The sequence below is a fragment of the Odontesthes bonariensis genome, chromosome 21, assembly GCF_027942865.1.
Source record: "Odontesthes bonariensis isolate fOdoBon6 chromosome 21, fOdoBon6.hap1, whole genome shotgun sequence".
Classification (NCBI taxonomy): domain Eukaryota; kingdom Metazoa; phylum Chordata; class Actinopteri; order Atheriniformes; family Atherinopsidae; genus Odontesthes; species Odontesthes bonariensis.
Window position 1 is genome coordinate 30,319,182 of NC_134526.1, and position 19,639 is coordinate 30,338,820.

The 19,639-nt window shown below is 39.0% G+C and overlaps 1 protein-coding gene across 2 annotated transcripts; it reads right to left on the reverse strand.

Annotated features, from left to right (window-relative positions):
- Positions 1 to 5,228: 5,228 nt before the first annotated feature.
- LOC142371515 (actin-related protein 2/3 complex subunit 1A-A) lies at positions 5,229 to 15,039 on the reverse strand. Of its 2 annotated transcripts, none has more exons than XM_075454196.1 (10): positions 14,924 to 15,039; positions 14,289 to 14,418; positions 12,585 to 12,689; positions 11,781 to 12,003; positions 11,462 to 11,569; positions 10,350 to 10,556; positions 10,172 to 10,247; positions 8,949 to 9,139; positions 5,798 to 5,888; positions 5,229 to 5,419 (listed from the first exon to the last, which is right to left on the reverse strand). In XM_075454196.1, exons 2-10 carry the CDS (start codon positions 14,350 to 14,352, stop codon positions 5,414 to 5,416), a joined length of 1,071 nt encoding a protein of 356 aa, XP_075310311.1. In that variant the 5' UTR covers positions 14,353 to 14,418; positions 14,924 to 15,039; the 3' UTR covers positions 5,229 to 5,413. The 2 variants fall into 2 exon arrangements, with proteins under 2 accessions (XP_075310311.1, XP_075310310.1); XM_075454195.1 differs by having other exon boundaries at positions 14,289 to 14,425.
- Between the last annotated feature and the right edge of the window lie 4,600 nt (positions 15,040 to 19,639).

Here is a 19,639-nt window from a genome sequence, read left to right on the forward strand (position 1 = left end):
GGATCAGATGATTTGTTCTTTTTTTCTTTTTTTTACAGAAATTTTCTCATTCATTAGGTGTTGTATTGGGACACCAAATCAGAACTTTATAAGAATAAATATTTTTGGAGTAATTACATTTTTTTAAAAAGTACTTTTGATTTTGATAATCAGATTTGTGTCAGGATCTGGGTTTTTAGTGATAGTTTTGGACTTAGTTATTGGTATTATTTTTATTCAGCGCTCAATCCCATTTCACCCCTTGGCCCTACCCCTTACCCCTCCCCCTCCGTTTTGAGCGTTCACGTGTAGGGGTAGGGGTGTCCCAAATCACGTTAAAATTTTTTAGACATATTAGCTTGAACTGTCATTGGATTCTGGAAGTAGAATATTAAATAGGCTGTTTAGGAAAAATCCCGAAATCTGTAGCTCCCTCTGAAGCCTGTAATCATGCTTGCAAAAACCGAGCGCTCCCGGCTGTTTTTAACCAATCAAGTTAGGGTGGAGGAATCCTACCTGTCAATCACAGCTTGTGCACACGCTGCTGAGCGTGAGTCTGCCCCAACTTGTGTGCGCGCACACTGGTGTGAACTCACGTGTACAACCTCGTCCACAGAGGGGGAGGGGTTTGGGGGGCGGTTTGGAGCTTGGTAGAGGTTGGGGGAGGGGCCTGAAAGTTGTATCAGTTCGAATTTTCCGACTTTAGATTTGGAATTTTGAAAACCTGCCGACGGCAGCTTTAAGGCAGAGGGGTAGGGCTTTGTACCCCTCGAAACGGATTGGTTCGGCCGCTTGTATCCCTTTTCCATGTATGGAAGCCACATATGCCGACGCGAAGCAGCAGTTACCCATTCGCTAACATCGCTCGCCCGCCATCGTAACTTTATTGTGTAAAAGCAGTCATTTAGTAATGTTTATTTATTGTCATGAGCGCATATGTCATTCTGATCACAAATGCGAAAAGACGTAGCTTGCCTGTGTGCTAGGCTATCGGCTATCGCATATCTTTAGTGTGTAAAGCAGTCAGTTTAGTAATGTTAATTTATTGTCATGACAGTGTTGTTTCACGTGCTTGACTGGTCACTTTCTGTTAAATATTCTAGCGATTATCTCCTATCATACCCGAATATTTTAGTAATGTTAATGAATTGTCATGATAGACAGCGTAGTTTGGTATACTACGCCACTCTCTTTTACAGATTCTAAAATGCGATTATCTCCCATCATATTTTTTTATATTCTTGAATTCGTTTTGGGAGGCAATTAAAAGATATTAAAGGCAAACATTAAAGCACTTAAAAGAAACAGACAATAAGTACAATATATCACAGAAGTAAGTCCAAGTCGACATTTTTTTAACAAAATTGAATCTGTCTTTTCATGGGAGAATCCTTAAGAAATTACACTTTGCTACAATGTAAAGTAGTGACTGTGCAGTCTGTATAACAGTGTAAGAGTGTAAATTTGCTGTCTCCTCAAAATAATTCAGCACACTGCCATCAATACCTAAGCCACTGGCAACATAAGTAAGTACACAGGGTAAATGACGACAGTACAGAGCTGGTGGATGGTAGAGAGTTTGCGCTACGTGTTCTCAGGGCTCTCAAGTTTTCAAGTTTGCTTGGAGTGAGATTCGGGCGGGGCAGGGGCCGGCCGTGTGCGTGGGGGGGTTTCTTTCAGTTTTTTTGGGGGGGGGGGGGTCCCTTGCAGTATCCCATCGCCATAAACTAGCTACTTAAAGAACAAAGAAATTGTTTTATTTATACCAAAATCACAAATCTTCACTTTTACACTAAATTCTGCTATATTTTAAAATAAATTGTTTTAGGTATGCAAAGTCTTAACAAACAAAAAAACAGACAAATTAAAGTGAGAAATACAAACATAACCCCAAATGGGCCCCTTGAGCAGTCCCTCTCTGTGTGTGTTTGTTTATGAGTGTTTGTTGCAGATTTTGATGCTTGATGACTGATATTGGGGGCTCCCATTTAAAGCACTGTGGCTCAATGTCAGCCATTTTCACAGTCATGATGGATGACAGAGTTCCATTCAGAAACAAAGTGTTCCTGGTCTTGGTTTTATTGAGCCCCACCATGGAAAAAACCCTCTCTGCATCAGCATTTCAGTGTGGCAGAACTAATACCAGTTTGGCAATTGTAGATAGCCTTATTGGGAATCTGCTCATACCAGTCACCTTTGAAAAAAATCAACCACGGAAGCCTAATTACACTCCTACATATTTTTCATTTTTCATTACGTTGCTCATGTCAAAGGGTGTGTGCTGAATATTTAGGCCTACTACTCCAACGAACACTTTAATCGGCAGGTATTGGTCTTTTACAAGGAGTAGGAAAACTATAGTAACTAATAAAAGATTCAAATAAATGAAGATATGACCTGCTGATGATCCTGACGGTTCTCTTCCACCTCCAGCTCGTCTACAACTTCTGCACGCATTCAGAGCATAATAGGCTATGTCCGCTGTGCATTCATGGGACGCGTGCTTGCAGCTGAAAGCTATTTCACACCCGGCAACAAGAAATTATGTTTTCTGATTGGCTGAGAAATTCTATTTTGTGATTTGCCGATGGGTTGTTAAATCAAGACAGCTGTACCAGAGTATAGTTCTGAGCTGTACGAGCGCACAGTAACCTGCCATTGACTCGTTTATAGTATCGGCCATTAGAATTTCTGTGCGACGAAGTTGATCATTTCTCAGCGTGAGAAATGGCATGTGTGGCGTGTGAGCGTGTGAACTTGTTGAAATGCGTGTGTCTCACGCTCATTGCGTGAGACTTGAGAGCCCTGGTGTTCTCTTACTAGTTTAGTCTAGGGCTGTGTTCGAAACCGCCTACTACACACTACATACTTGAAAACGGCATACTCATCGATCAGACAGCATGCAGAGCGTTTACTCACAGTGCACTTCGCTCCTGCCCGAGCCGAAATCAAGCTGATTTCGCTTAAGCTATAAACTCTGTAAATATATAACTTTAGCAACATTTGAAACATTTTCAGGTGAGAAAGTAGTCATTTAGACCCCCAAGGTGTTGAAAATCTGACTAAATACCGGCTATTTACAATTTTGTTCCCACGAATTCGGCGCTACTAAAGCTAGCCGCAGTGAGCAACGCACTTCCGGTTATGCCATTTTGACTGCTCTCGTCCCGTTAACGGAATTTGACCGTTCAAATGGCGATGGGCGACGTCACGTTACGTTGCATCTTGGGTAGTTTGAGTGTGACAAGTAACCTCATGATGAATACTCAACATTTCGGCGAATCTAGTATGCATCTAGTGTACATCCGGGAACTTAAAAAAGTATGACTAGTAGGAATAGTAGGAGAAGTAGGCGGTTTCGAACATACCCTAGGTCAGTCTCTCGCTTCCCGACCAGGCTTCCGTACAGCGGAAGTGGGCGTGGTTTTGTCTAAACTGGGTTGGAAAAGGGATACACGCTACCGGAGAACGCGAATCATTTAAAAAATGGCGGAATCAAAGAAAAGAACCACACGTAGATGAGGGTTGATCTACTACTGTATTCTACATGATTGTTTATGAATTTTTATGTTGTAGAGTTGTGAATTTATTTTATCAACGGAGAAATTGAGCAGCCTTGCTTTGTTGTCGACAGTAGTAGATCAACCCTCATCTTACATTGAAGCTCCCAGATCAAGGAAGTAACGTCGACACAGCTTTAGGAGCAGAGAAGCTATTAGACTTGTGTTGATAATAATAAACTCCTGGACTATGTACAAACTTCCAAATGCATCGTTTTGTGAGTACAGACCATATTTGTACTACTGTAGAAGTTTGGTGTCATGGCATGTGATTTTAGTGTGGTCATTTTGGAGATACTGCCAGGGTCCGTTAGCGCTTGTACTAAGCTATTCGGGATAACTCAGTAACTCAGCTGATGTTCAGCCAATATCGAAAAAACTTCGGGTGGGCTACTTGGCTGGATGTCACGGTTCAAATAACCCTAGGGTGAATCTACTCCGAACCATCACTTTCAAACATTTGCCATTTTTTAAAAAAGGCTCGTGCAGTGTATGGAAACATGTGAAGTATTGAGTTTAGCCTATACACATTTTAAATGCAAAATATGAGTGAATGTGTTTATAGTAGGCTGTCTTGCGTTGGAGGTAGGCTAATAATAATAATATCCTAATAGTAATAAATAATAATGTTAATAAAAACAACAGTAAAACAGTAATGATGATACAATCGATGGTTTATAGCGCTTTTCATGGTCGTGTGTGTGTGTGTGGTGGGGGGGTGGGGGTGGGGGTGGGGGGGCTGATGGTTGGGAGGGGTAGCACCCTCGGTAAAAAGCCGTGCTCCCCCGTAGCACGGGCAGTAAAAAAATCTCTGGCGCCGCCCCTGCCCTCCCCAGTATGTCTTTCTGGTTTCACCACCCCTCGCCGGATCCTTTGTCTTACTCGTCCTATTGCCCGTCTGGATCTGAATTCCCTGTCCTATTACCTCGTCTTATTTCTTCGTCTGAGTTCCTCGTCAGTCCTGTCCTGCAAGTATTTCAGTCTTGTTTTGTCGTTTTCTTAGTTTAATGTTCAGTGTAGTTTTTCAGTGTTCCAGCCTTGCTGCGCCTTTTGTTTATATTTAAAATAAATCCCATAACTTCATTTCTGGCTCTTGTCCGTGTCTGCACCTGGGTCCTCCCTTACCAAACCATGACAGATTGGTTCAAACACCATAAAGCTCCCAAAGAACGTGTCAAACATAATCTGCGTCTGTATCTTGTCTCTTATTGTGGATTGCAGAGCATCTCTGTTGGGTCTCTTTGTTTTTCTGGTGGCATGAAATAGTTCTTGACTTTTGTGTAATGGTAAGAATGATTGTCCTTGAGAAAGAAATCTGGCATGATCAGACAACCCCCTGGCACAATAACCCCTTTAACATCATCACATTTTTCACTGATTATATATACTCTGTCGTATCAAACATCAGAAGAAGTCAACCTACCTAAACCATCTCTAAAACTTGGTTTCGACTTGCTTTTTTATAATGCTAAAAGAAAGTATGTGTTATGTCGTACTTTTACCATAAAATCTCCCCCTAACTATTTGTGAAAAAAACATTGATTCTGAATCTTTCTCAGTGTAGAAGTTAAATTGATAAGAAGTCTTGTGTGATTACTTAAACTTTACTTGTTCACATTACTATATAAAACACACCAAACATATCGTATGTAATAGGAAAGTGAGTGAGTGTAAAAAGGTCAAAAGTCATTACACTGTTACATTGGCCCCTTTATTTATAAAAAAAAATCATTTTTCTTGACTAAAGAGTGTTTAGGTGCTGATGTTATTTTCCAATTACTGAAAAAAAAATTAAAATGTGCACACAAACAAAAATGTCATTACAGAGAGTGATTGATCCTGTGGCACCGTCAGACCTGGCAACATGTGTGGACTCAGTGCTGTAAAATAAGAAACCAAAGATGTTAAAACAATTGATCTTACTTGGTTGCACAGATACTTAAGATTAGTTTAGTCATGAAACAATGCTGTAATGATGTATGGCCATTATAAGATTTGCATGAATAGTTTAGATCATCAGAGCTGAAATTCTAAAAAGATGATCGTCAATTTTTCACTTTTTCCATTCTAGGTGACTCATTACTATTAAAGTTATCAAATAATCATGTTTTATAAACAAATTTGAAAAGGAAAGCTTAATTTTAGTCAGAAAATGTTTGCAGCAGCAGCACTGTAACACAACTGATTTACAATCTTTCCAGTAAGATTTTTCTAAACAGCTTAATTGTTGCATTGAAAACAGAGTTTGTGGCCTGTACCTTAAAGGTCCAGATCACCATGGCTCCATCCAGCCCCACACTGCTAAACTTCTCCACTTTGTCTTTCTCCCCAGATACAATGCAGAGTTGGCTGCAGAACACAAGATAATGCAATACTTACACATGCTTAGAAAAGCAAAGCTAAACAGTAGCAGCATGCCTGAAATGTCCAGTTGTAGTGAGACATGCTGTCACTTCCTGGCATGTTGCTGGATGTAGGGGCGCAGGTGGCGCTGCTGCACATCAACAAATGTATTTACCCAAAAATAAATACATGACATGAAGTGAAGTGAAAAAAATTAAGTGGAAAATGAACTGGAAACACTAATAACTATAAACTGTCGAGGTCTGGCTTAAAGTTGTTGGTGTGATGCGCATGCAGAAGCCATTTGGGGTAACTTAGATCTGTAACGGATACTGGTCTCATACTGGTATTAAATTCAGTGACTAACAGCATTCCTTCTATGTCAAAACTTTACCTTCAAGGTAGAAATGAGATGATGAGATAAACTGTGTTTATGTAATGGCATCTACCCAACCTGCAGAAATGGGCCTGTTAATGTCTCTGGTTGTTGGATGGATGAAAGGAAGAGATTAATTAGCCAATTAAGGCGAGACACGGCAGGCAAAAACAGGGATTTTTCATGCAGTAGTCAATTTTTTTTAGGCCAGTCTACTCCTTCAATATGTGTTATTTCAAATCATAAATTAAAATGTTTATTTCATCACATTTTGTTTAATCGCACATTTTGTGTGTAAACAAAATGAAAAACATATTTTGGACCTGGCTTTATCGTACGTTCAGATCTATCTTTCGGAAATATAAGCAAATGTGCGCATATTTAATGAGATAATGCATCATTTGCATAATTAAGCATACAAATTTCTAAAACTTGTAATTCATTTTTTTTCATACTTGTATAAGTAATCAACTGAGGAAGTTTCATGGTGATATCTATTATTTTAAAATATTACCCTATTCACCTGGAGTGTCCCACCTTAAAACATTATCATGCAACCCAGAGGCATTTCATTCTACATATTTGGAGGAACGCATAGAGGGTGGAACACTAAATACATGTTGTTGATAGACAGAGCCAACTCAAAGCTGTGGCTGTTTAGCGGGTATAATCTGTCCACAGAAACAAAATTCTAGTCCACATTATGGTCAATTTCTCCATTTATGAGACGTTGCAGCTGACACTGTTGCTTAAAGGATAAGACCGGTTTTTTGACATTGGGCCCTTGATTTCACATTATAACATGATGTTCTACTCACCCCTGCTTGTTGTTGAACATTTGGAGCTGTTCCGAAGATATTCGAGAGGCGTCTGGCTGCTCTCTTGAGATATTCGGCCATGAAACGGTTTCCTATGGGCAAGTTTATACAGGTACAAACTATGCTGTTTATAATTTATTAATTACTCTACACTAGCACTGATAACGTGGAGGTGCGTCGCTTACTTAAAAAAATCCGGGTTACTGTAATTTTGATTTTTTTTGTCGTAAAGTGGGTGTTACTGACGTCCTCGTGGTGCTACTGCCACAGACAGCCCACAGACCTGCTGCCTATTTATTCATTCGGCTAAAATTCAAAATTAGTAACCCGGATTTTTTTAAGTAAGCGACGCACCTCCATGTTATCAGTGCTAGTGTACAGTAATTAATAAATTATAAACAGCATAGTTTGTGCCTGTATAAGCTTGCCCATAGGAAACCGTTTCATGGCCGAATATCTCAAGAGAGCAGCCAGACGCCTCGCGAATATCTTCGGAACAGCTCCAAATGACCAACAACAAGCAGGGGTGAGTAGAACATCATGTTATAATGTGAAATCAAGGGCCCAATGTCAAAAAACCGGTCTTATCCTTTAAAGGGACACTGTGTAATATATTAAGTTATTTATTAGCACAAATCAACATATTCATTCATAAATTAGTCCTCATTGGTGTAAAATTATCTTTCAAAAATCTCAATTATCCTCCTGAGCGAAGAATAACTTGTCTGTATCTACATAGAGTGGGCAAGCTCTATGGAGGCTGCCATGTCCTTCCGCTCTATGAAAAACGAAGAAGTGCCGAGAGGGACATAAAGCACTTCGAATCGCGTTTTCCCCAACGCCAGGCCTGCAAGCGGAAATGACGTCATTTTGACGTCACGTTTCCACGCAGGTATAAACAGAGCCAGTCTATGCCATTAGACATTCTCTGGTATAAACCAGCCAGAACGGCCTGCACTTTCGTTCGCAATGGAAGACCATAGTTATGCCAAGCTACAGGAGAAGGGATCCTCGTCGCCGAAAAAGTGAAAAAGAGAATTGAAAAGGCAACGTGACTGGCAAATCCACAAAAAAAAAGAAAAGAGCTAATGAAGGAGAAAGATTTTCAAAGGGATGCTGAGGTTGCCTGCTTTCTTCTCGACAGGTAAGTCAATGTCACTGTCTAAATTACAAGCTTTTCTCAATGCTTGGTTGTGTTGTCATAGTTGTTGTTGGCTTTATCGTGGACTGGTGATGTGTTCGGGGTGCACCTTCAGTCTTACCCAGTGGGAGCTGGGATAGGCTCCAGCTCCCCCAATAACCCTGAAGAGGATAACTCAGGTATGGAAAATGAATAAACGAATAATAGCCTACATTTCGGAATAATGTGTTAAGAATGAAGCTAATTACTGTTGATTTTGGAGACCAGATAGAAAGCAACAAAAGAAGCATTTAGGTTTTCTATTTCTATGCAGGAAAGGAAATTAGGACAGAACGCGTTCACTACTGCGCATGTGCGACTCACATCGAGTTGTGACACACGCATGAAAATATTGTGGCAGTTGTAATTTAATAAAGATAAGTAATCATAGTATAACAATATTCAAAGTGGCAGAATTGTGCTTCTGAAGCTGATGGTTCAGGGACTGAAAAGTGGCCGCATGGTGGAGCTATTGGATCAAGATTCAGACTAAGACTGTCCTCTTGATTCTGGGATCCCTGAGCTTACTTGTCTTATCTTCTTTTTGTCTTCCTGGTGAATTTAAAGCTTTAAATAATGATGGGACTGAGAGCTCTGAGATGAAATGCTATAAAGGTTTCCAGCCATTTAAAAAAAATATGCTTCAATTGAACACATGCTCATAGTGCTACCATTCAGAGGGAGGCCCTTACGTGATGCTATTCTGGTGAAGGGTGCCCAGCTCATTGTCCTCCTCCTCGGTGGCTCTTTTGTCCAGGTTGCGGAAGTGCTGCATGGCCGACATGCTGCCCTTTGAGGCCTGCTTGGGGATGTCCAGCTTCTTCGTAAATTCAAGAGCACCAGGACCCTTATATGTGTACTGGTATGGGCAACAGTTATGACCCTGACATGGACACATGAGATAAAAACAGTTCAAAGACAAACCAGCAAATCAATGAGTAAATGTGGGTGTTAGATTTTAAAGATGTTGGCTAAACAGCATGAGGTTAAAGAACACATCTTTTAAGTCACTAAATTTGAGTAATTCTAGAAAATGATTGCGTACATATTTTATCATCTTATCAAAGTGAATGAGAAGGTCTGTGTAGATGAAAATATATTCTCCTGGATATATTTGTTTATTTACAGAGGGGAACTGAACTTGAGAAATATGTGAGTATTATTCTATACATTGTGTTAATAGTATTTCTGATCTTACAAGCATCAGTAATACATTTTCTGTCCACTTGGAAACAGTGGAAGCAAACAGAAACAGTATTAATATAGTGTCACCGTGTAAATTGTCTTGGCTAGTGCTTTAGAAAACAACTTCGCCTCCTCACTTGTATAAGAGATCATATTCCCCCTGTACTTATATTTTTTTTTGTCTTTTTTTAGTATGATGACATTTTTATCTTATTCTATCTTATTCGATTTTGTTGTTTTTTATTGCTTTCACTGTTCTTTTATTGTTTTTATTTGTTTTTACTTATTCTTCTCTTTATTTATCACCTGCTGCAAAGCACTTTGGTACATCGTAATGATTGTTCGTAAAGGGCTGTATAAATGAAATACATTTACATTTACCACTTAAAGCTCTGAAAGCTTTTGTCTTATCTCCTTTAAAGACATTTTCAAAAAGCCCTCATCTTTCCTCTTCTCAATATCCAGCACAATCCCACAACTACAGCAAACAGCCCAATTCATTCTTTTCTGCATCTAAATGATTTCATGCTGGAAACACCGGACCCTCCTCTCCTCAGGGCTGCCAGTGGTTCTGCCTCGGTTCTATGATAAACTATCCATCTGTGGTAACAGGCAGACAGAGCTACCATTGTTTCACCTGATCTTAAGATAAAATAGAAGTTTTGAGTTTGTAGTTTTGAAGTTTGGACTTGATTGCTGAACACACAAACACTGGTTGGGTAATATTTACCGCAGCAACAATCTCTGTGGTACTGACAAAGAGGACGCTCAGCAGTGGCAGATGGTCAGTGGTCAGCTGGGTTAACCTGCGCAGACAAAGACGTGAACGTGTACTTTAATGTCAGCACGCATGAACGCACGCCATGACAGAGGATGAAAAAGATGCATGCTAACGCAGTAATACTCACTCCTTCCCCTGTGCAGCATCAACCACAGAAATGCTGCTGTTGTGGGCCACCCAGGCCAACTGATCTCCACCAGGGGTGAAGGAGACGCTATGCACCCACCCACCACAGTCCTTATGCTCCAGCAGAACTTCCCCAAAAGGCATCTTGGCCCCCCAGGCGGTGGGACCAGGCTTGTCCTCAATGTCCTTGATGTAGGCTGAAAAGATCCTTCGAAAAATGGAGATCTGTTTTAGTTTGTCAGCTCTAGGACACACCATCATGCTTGCCTGATTTACAGTTTTGTTTTCTGCGCCAAGTGTTGTACATCAGAAAATATCAAGGAGTTAAATACTTACTTTGCAAAATAGTAATCTTCAAGCCACATCAAGCCTCTAACTTTTTGTTATACACAGAACAGAAGGTTGGTGTTTCATCTCTAGCTTCCTCAGTCCACATATTAAATTATTCTTGGGCAAAATACTGAACCCGAAAACATATACTCCCACCCCAATGTTGTGTATGAATGGGTGAATGTAGCTAGTAACACAAAAGGGATTTGAGTGGTCGACAAGACTTGAAAATTGCAGTCTTGTTTACAGTCCATTTACCATTTACCAAGTATTGGTAAATACAGAAAATATGAATCGATCATGTAGGTATGTGAATAAAGCTGCAGTAATCAATTCATTAGCCCAGAGCGACGTACATTTCTTATGACTATTTCTTAATGTATTTCTCGTGTTCATAACGGAGCGAACACACTAAATACAACAACAACAACAAACAGTGACATCACAAAATTAATTATAGGATTATAAGTATTGCTATTTAAAATGTTGCTTTTGTTAACTCCCATTAAGAGACAGAAACCAACCCAACAACACTGTTTTTTATCAAACATTTTTTAAACAGAGGCAAAATGCATCCTTTTGATTAGCTGATTCTATCCCAATTTTAGGATTTGTTTGTGTTCAGGGTAGCAGGGCAGAGTAAGTGTGACTTATGAACAATGTTTACTACCAACGTTACCAAATGTATTAAAGTTAACCAGAGTTCCAAAGTATGGCTCTCTGTGCGTAGTACTCCATATTCCATGAGCGACCCTCATACATCACAGTTTTCCTTTCCGTTACCTGCAGTGGAGGTCTGCAGACCCAGCTGCCAGCAGGATGTTGTTGGGGTGCCAGTCTAGACTCAGGACTGTGGAACAAATCGGCTTCTTAATGTGCTTACTCAACCACCTAAGAGAGGGAAAATGTTACAACACTGTATTTGAATGGATTTAGCTAAATTCATTTTTTTAAAAGATGAGAAAGCATTTCTGGTTGATGCAGCTGCAAAAATATGTTTTGATAATCTTTTGGTCTATTAACATCTTCAATATCCAATACTACCGCTAGATAACTAGAGAATAAACCTAAGTAGGTTAAGTTTGATCCTAATCTTGTTCACCAGTCATTCTCCTTCTCAAAGTAGCAGACAGAGATGAGCCGAGCTCCGCTGCCGAGGGCAAACTTGTTCTCCAGGGGAGACCATTTCACACAAGTGGCCGCGCGGTTGATGCGCACGAGGACCAAGGTGGGTTTCCACACACCATCCTTCAGAGTCCACACATAGGCATTACGATCTGAGGCACATGTCACGATACGGTTGGACTCTGGGGCCCAGTCAATACCTGTGGACAGTATGACAGAAACAACAAGTGCTTCCCATTAGGAAATTCAGTATCCTGGTGATAGAACATTACACCTTTCCTTTTTATATATGTCAAACACTGTGGCTCCAGACCCCTAACTGGCTGTTTTTTCCCATTCAATGGCTAATAGCCATTATTTGTCTCTTAAAGTTTGTTTGTTTTCATAAGTTTTATGTTATAAAGGTCTGAGAATCTTAAGACTTTAAAACTAGAACTCAAAGTGTATTAACAGTTTTGAACAGTGGGAGTGGTCTGTAGTAAATGTATGACACCAAGATGGCCAGATGATGGCCAGGATAACCTTTAGTAGGCCCTCACTACACAGTGAATTTGATATATTTCATCAAAACTCTATTCCCAATATATGAAAAAACGTCCAGCCCTTGATTGGCAGGTAATGACATCACAACAAAGTTCCTCTGGGCTTTTGGGCCCCTTAAAGATCAATGCCCTGGCACAGTGGATCCAGTAAGTATAAATGTTATTTTCTCATGCACAGTAAGGTTCACATTTGTCAGTGTAATAATCCAGCTTTCAGCTTTTAGCTGCAGTGACAGTACCTGTGATGCGTCCGCTGTGCTCAGTCAGCTCATGGATCTTGATCCAGTCTTTGCCTTTTTTCTCATAGATGTGTACCACATTGTTGTTAGGACTCACAGCGATCTCTGTAGGAAGTAAATGTTATGATGTTATGGGGAAAATCCTTAGGGGAAATTTGATCAAATTTCACTTTAATCTGCAGACTACAGTTGCAGATGTTATGTTGTTTTGTACTAGAAAGTGATGAAGAGGAAAGGCTGAAAAGTTTCCATAATTTTCTGAGAATGAAATGTAACAAGCAGAGCAAGTTGGATAACATTTTAACAGAGGTTCTTAAAGGTTTATGGACTCTCTATTTCTGTATAAAATATTAGATTTTCAGTCCTAAAAGTATATTAAGATCAAACAATCGGACAAAAATAGTATACTTGACAATCTAATTATTGAGGGAAATTATCCTATTTAGCATATTTCTAAGTGGCAAAAGTATGTAAACATTTGCTTGTGGCATCTGAAGTGACTCCAAATGTTTCTCGTAACTGTTAAGTCATCTTGATAATCAGAATATTAATTTCAACTCTAGGATATTGGTGGGTTTCCTCAAATCACTTTTAGAACATATCGGTTTGATTTACGTAAAAGCTAACAAGGTCATTCCAAAAACTGCCAGTGGAAAAGAGAATCAATTGAAGCAAACCTACTGTGAGCGGGTATCCCAAAATTACAAGGGCAGTAGCCAGGCATATAGGTAGGAGGGCATTATTCAATGCTGTACATCAAATCAGAGATCTTACATATAATATTGTCTGTTGACAGATAAATATACATAATACAGATAAAGATAAACCCTGCCAACCAAAAGTAATTAAATTGTTGAGTCTTATAATTACTACGCAGATCATAGAAGAGACAGAAAATAAACGAGGCAAAAAAAATGTACATCACATACAAATACTCTGGGGATGTTTGAAAATAAAAACATTTTGGGAAAGTTTTTAGGCAAAATTTTAAAAAAAATGACATGGCTACGAGACACCAAAGATGACTTTTTTTACATATATATCTAGGCAATTTTGATACATAATAACAGCCTATAGACCATCATCTTATAAAAGCTCTCTTAGATTTAGCAAAGAAGATTACTCAGATAACCCAGCTAATCTGAGTAGCTGCTTAAACATAGCAGAGGAGAGATATGGCATTTATCAAAGAAAGACTCTTTCTATGGATGAAATGGTCTCCTGGACCCCCATATGTGTTTTTGTTTGTTTTGTTTGTGCTCGCGTGCTGAGATTAATATGAAGCTCAAAACAGTCATTTGCTAAAGTATGCCTTTAAGGACTAGCATGTCTAAAGACACATGCTTAGACACTTGGAAACAGACCAAAGTACAACTATCAACTTAGTTACTTTATCACAGAAATGCATTTAACAAAAGCTGTGATATATGTCTGCCAGCAATGTAGTTCTAGGTGTAGACCAAGTCAGGGAAAATGCTCTGAATTGTAACAATAGCAGTTACACAAAAGCAGACATCCTGCTACTTGAATGTAATTGGATGTAGTGCATTAGAGCTCTTTTAGTGAATTTCCTGTATTGATAATCAGATTCCCTGAGGTTCTCCAAGCAACATTAATGAAGTTAGAGTAGGCTCAAAATGTATCAACAGGCCACATTCTCTCATCTGTATGCTACCAAGTAAGCATGTATGCTGTTTCACATACGGGTCCTGTCTTTGTTCCAGGCATGGCAGGAAAGAGGCTCAATGCCAAAACTGTACAGCGACATGTCTGGGCAGCGGCTCGGGAGGCTGCTGGAATGTGGTGCTGTGACGGCTGGTTTGCAGATGTGTTGCTGCAGGCTCCAGGATTAAATCAGAGAAGAAAAGAGGGAGGCACATGATTTGAAAAAGTATATTCTTAAAACATATATATTAAACATATGTATAAATATATATATATATATATCCAAGATAAGCATTACATTTTGTGCACATTTCCAAAAACAGACACAAGTTTGACATTTTTCTGGTAAACACACTTGTACCTAACAGTCTGAGAGGTTTGAAGCCTAAGAAGACACAGTCTGATATGAATATATTTAAGTACATTTCAAGTATTGCCTTTTTTGCATTGTTGCTGTTTTAATTCTCAGCAGTACAGTAGGAGATAGCAATGACAATAACGTGTTCCATTGCTATCTGCCAGTATTGTTTAGATTCTATATATTACAAAGCTTAGAATGTAACTATACTTCTCTGTAGCTGTATGAGCCAAATAAAAAACATTAAACCACAGACAGTCACGGAGCAGGCTGAATGCTTCTAATAAAACCAATAAGGTCTGAGATCTTTACTCACCTTTAATGTATAAGTGTGGGGAAGTTGTATTGGTGGTTGCTGTGGCGCAACACTATATCCGTGGACTCTGGGCAGTCAACACGAATGGAACTTTGCAGTCTGGCTGAGTGAAGGAAGTGACTGTGGTATCTCTGAAGGGAGTGGAGGAAGGTGGGTGTGTCTGCTAATAGCTGTTGAGCAAGCGTCTCATCTGGAACAAGTTTGTTGAGGACACAACTCACCTATTTGCTACCACAAGACTGGCAAATGCTATTTAGAACAGTTCACTCCAATCAGTCCTCTTTCCCCTTTGGAGTTACAGTATTTATTCAAGTCACATTCTTTGATTTAATTGATAAAAGAATTAGCTGCACTAACTGATGCAGAGTTTGGTGTTGTGAAAAATACCCTTTACTGTTCACTTGTGAATGGGAGTCAATCCTCATTCCATGAAAGCAAAAGCAAGGAGGAACACACTTTTCATTTTGGGTGAACTTTTAATAATTCTTATTCTTTTGTATAATTTATCTGCATGTGTAGTATGTCGTAACTGTGCTGATGCTGTGGAATCTTTTTTTTTTGCTCCTGCAAAAAGATATTTATCTAGATATTCATTCCTGGTTTCGATAAAAGTTGTGATAATGATAATATTGATGATATTAATAACGATAATAATAATAATAAAATCATCATATTGTTTTTATAGCTGCTGTGAATGTTTGTGTAGTTTGATACAGTGCAATCAAAAAGATGCCAAAGTGTGCATTTTATTGGTGTTAAGCATTTTAATTCTTACAGACTTATGTAGATAAAAATTTAAATTCTTTTCTCCGCCAAAAACAGCACATTGCCTTGCCTTAAAGTATAAATAAACAACCTATATGATCGTATAAGTAGCCATGAGGAGCCCAAAAAAGGGAATTTCACAAAAAAATCTCTGTTGGTATGTATCAAGATGATATGACTCATTGGTTTACATCTTTGGATGATTTAAATTTTCAAGCATTTGTAAGTTTCTATTTTCCATGATGATGGTTTAATTGGATGATTTTGATTAAGGACACCCTGGTTAATGACACCTCTCACTAACCCTCTGACTCACCAGCAGGTCAAACAATGGGAGCATCACTGGCATTTTAAATTGATTCTAAATGTTGGACAAACTATCAAGGGTCAAGGTTTTTTTTTTTTCTCGTCTCCATGTCATGTTTGGTCACTTCCTGTTTTAGTTTGAAAGATTAACTCTCCTCTCGTTTCAGGTCACTTGCCCTTCCTCTCGTGTCCCAGTCTGATTGTGGCATGAATGATTCCACCTGTTCCCTGTTAACCCTGTGTGTAGAAGAGTCTGCGTCTCCCCTTGTCTTGTGCCAGTGCGTCGTATTTGTTGGTCAAATGTGCTTCACTCTTGCCTTTCCAAAGCTGATGAACTTTTGTAATATAGTCTTGCTAAAGCCGAGTTTAAGTTTCATAGCTTTGTTTTTTCCTCCCAGTTGAGTGACTTTTGTTGTTTGTTAAATATTTCATAGTATAGTGCCTCCAATTTTTCAGGAGAGGTTTTTTGTTTTCCTCCTTCGGAGGGATTTTAGGTTAAAACTAAATTCTGATATCCTTTTTGTTTTTTCCTCACAGTGGAGAGTCTTCTTTTGATCATTTTTCATAGATGTACTTCCCTCACTTTGGAAGAAGTATATACATTAATAGATAACTTCAATAGTCTGCTTTGTTTCTATTGGAGTGCCTTGTGAACCCCTGCTCCTTAATTAAAAGCTTGTGGATATATCATCTCCTGCATCCTACATTCTCTGGGCCGGACACAAACAGTGCTTTATGGTTCCGTGCAGTACTGTTACCAAACCATGTTTTGATGCTCATAGTCAGAATGTTAGCGGCTAAATGAAAGATTTCGAGGAATCCCCCCCCGAATCAGATTTGGGTTTGTTGCCTCAGGGCAACACTGTGCTATAAGGGTCCTAAAACTCCAAGATTTTTGTTTGATCATGAGAAATGTTATACAAGTAAAACAAACAATATATTAATTAGAAAACTACTTTATTTTCAACATTGTGTGTGTATGTGTATAAGAGTGTTAGAGAGAGAGAGCGTGTGTGTGTGTGTGTGCGCGTGCGTGCGTGCGTGTGTGGGCTACATGACATTTTGAAGTCACAAATATGTGAGAAGAACAAACATTCAGAAATTCCTACTTTTAACCTGGGAAATTTATTTCCATTTATCTTCTATCTACAGTCATTCCTTTCTTTCTTTGTGTATGCATGTCTCTATAAGTGTGTATGTGAGAGTGTGGGTCTGTGCATGTTTATGTGTGTATTAAAGCCTGTGTATATGTGGTTGGGTGTTGGTGTTGGTAGTGCAAGTCGGGATATTGCCATTGCAGTCTCATTCTGTTTGGAATCTCAAGAAGCAGTTGCTTCTTTATGTGAAGCAGAGATGGACATTACACTTCTGGCACTTGACTTTTGGTGTACCGGTGCATTTAGGGACTTTACATCTCCCCTTCTGCTCATAATGGCTGGTTACCACAGTGATGGTATACCACTACAATTACCACAGTGATGGTAATGGTAAGCCCACCATCCAGTGGGCTGATGTAGGGATCCACTCTTCCTCACTATCTCCACTGTCACTGTCCTCACTGTATGGCAATGGCCCTAACTCCCAGAACTTTCTCCTTCTGCCCATAAAAAATCCTTGCATCAATCTCCTGTAATTATCAATGAATGATTAAGTTAAAAACATGATTCTGATCATTATTTTGCAACTAAGAACATATCCACACTTTATAATGAACAAAAATGGCCTGACTGCACAGTGTTGCCCTGAGGCAATGGACAAAAGAACACAGAATACAAATAAAGCTAAAATAAGTTTTAAAATTGTCAAAAATACTCCTTTACATGTTCATACACATGAAGATATTTTTTATTGTAAGATACTCGTAATTTAAACATGTTAAAAAGTGATATTCAACTTAATGACAGGTGAGTGTGGAAGGTGAGAAGACTGAGACAGCTGATGTACATCTGTGTCATGGTTTGGTAAGGGAGGACCCAGGAGCAGACAAGAGCCAGAGGTGAAGTTAACGGTTTATTTTAGATATAAACAAGAGACGCAGCAAAGCTGGAACACTGAACAACTAAACTAAACATAAAAGAAAATAACAAAACCAGACTGAAATACTTGCGGGACAGGACTGACGAGGAAAACCGTGGACCAGGAACATAAGACTCCGGATCATAAGGATCCGGCGAGGGGTGGTGAAACCAGAAAGACATATATACTGGGGAGGGGATTACTGAAGCAGGAACTGGTGGCTGATTACAAACAGGTTGCAGGTGAGAGTGAAGAGAGCAGAGGGCAGGAGATGGACTGAGGAGAGAGAGAGAGAGAGATGGCAAAACACAGGGGGCGAGGGAGAGCACACTAACATGAAAATGAATCTAACTAACAAAAAGACTACACAAGGAGTAATGACACAGAACTGAATACTGAGAAACAGAACTAAGGTGAAACAAAGACTGATCTAACACAGAAAACAGCACTGAATAAAAATAATACCAATAACTAAGTCCAAAAACATCACTACAAACCCAGATCCTGACAATATGTATATGTGTATGCCACTTGATATAAGGGCTATCAAGTGTTAGAATATTTGATTGATATTATTATATTGACATGATTTATCTATTATTTATTATGATTGTCCGCAGTTAATTCATGAATAATCACAAAAAAAAAATCACACTTTTGATAAATATTCGAAATTCACCTTAAAAGGATATTCTTAATACTCTTATCTGCAAAGGAGCAGACAAATATGATTGCTTTATGCAAATGCATTTTATATTTATTCTTGCAATAATTCCATCTATCCATCCGTTTTCTATGCCGGCTTAATCCAGTTCAGGGTTACAGGGTCACCCTGTCTTTGGTCTTGTTGAGAGAACTATCTAGCAGGGTTTTGAAGATGTCTTTTTTAGCTTGCCATCCACAAGATTAGGCTACATCCCCTTATGGTTTCCTGCACTATGAGGGGGACCAAGGCTCAATGTAATTCTCACGTTAAAAAAATAAAGTGACATTCAGAGATATATTCGTTGAGTTGTTTTTAATGTATTCATTTTGACAATCCTAATAACAAGAAAATTGTAGCTTCAGCTCCAGGCATGTTATACGACCTTAAACTGACTGGGTAATTTCTGGCAGAGGAGCAGGAAGCAGGTTTCCTGAGTTATCCACCTGTCTAAGACAGACTTTATTTTAGCATTACATACCTAAACCAGTTTTTAGAGATGGTTTAAGTAGTATAACTTCCACTAATCTCTGAAAATATAGTATGGAGTATATAGAAAAATGTGCTCTACCAAATGGTAGAGCAGGATGTTAAAGGGTTTTAAACTCAGGGGTGTTACTACTTTGTCTCCCCAGTAATCCCAAACTCAGCTAAAGGAACATGAACAAGTTCTATTTGTGGAATCAGGACTGACGTTTACTATTAAAATTAATTGTGTACTTTTGAACTAAGTATTGAACTAACTTCTGAACTATCACTACATTTACACTGCTATAAAATGAATTTACTTCTTATTGGAGTCTCACCGACTTTTTCAGTCACCAGTGACAGAAACTCATTTTACATCACTAAACATAATTATGGGTGCCAAATGCCAAAGGCATTAGGCAAACATATTACTATTGTGCCAGACTCTTATTATTATT

Coding starts and splice junctions, on each gene's coding strand:
- LOC142371515 (XM_075454196.1), bottom strand. CDS start 14,352: ATGTCGCTGTACAGTTTTGGCATTGAGCCTCTTTCCTGCCATGCCTGG. Junction 11,570..11,780: donor TTTGAGAAGGAGAATGACTG/GTGAACAAGATT, acceptor TCCCTCTCTTAG/GTGGTTGAGTAAGCACATTA. Junction 5,889..8,948: donor CTTCACCAGAATAGCATCAC/GTAAGGGCCTCC, acceptor TGTGTTCTGCAG/CCAACTCTGCATTGTATCTG.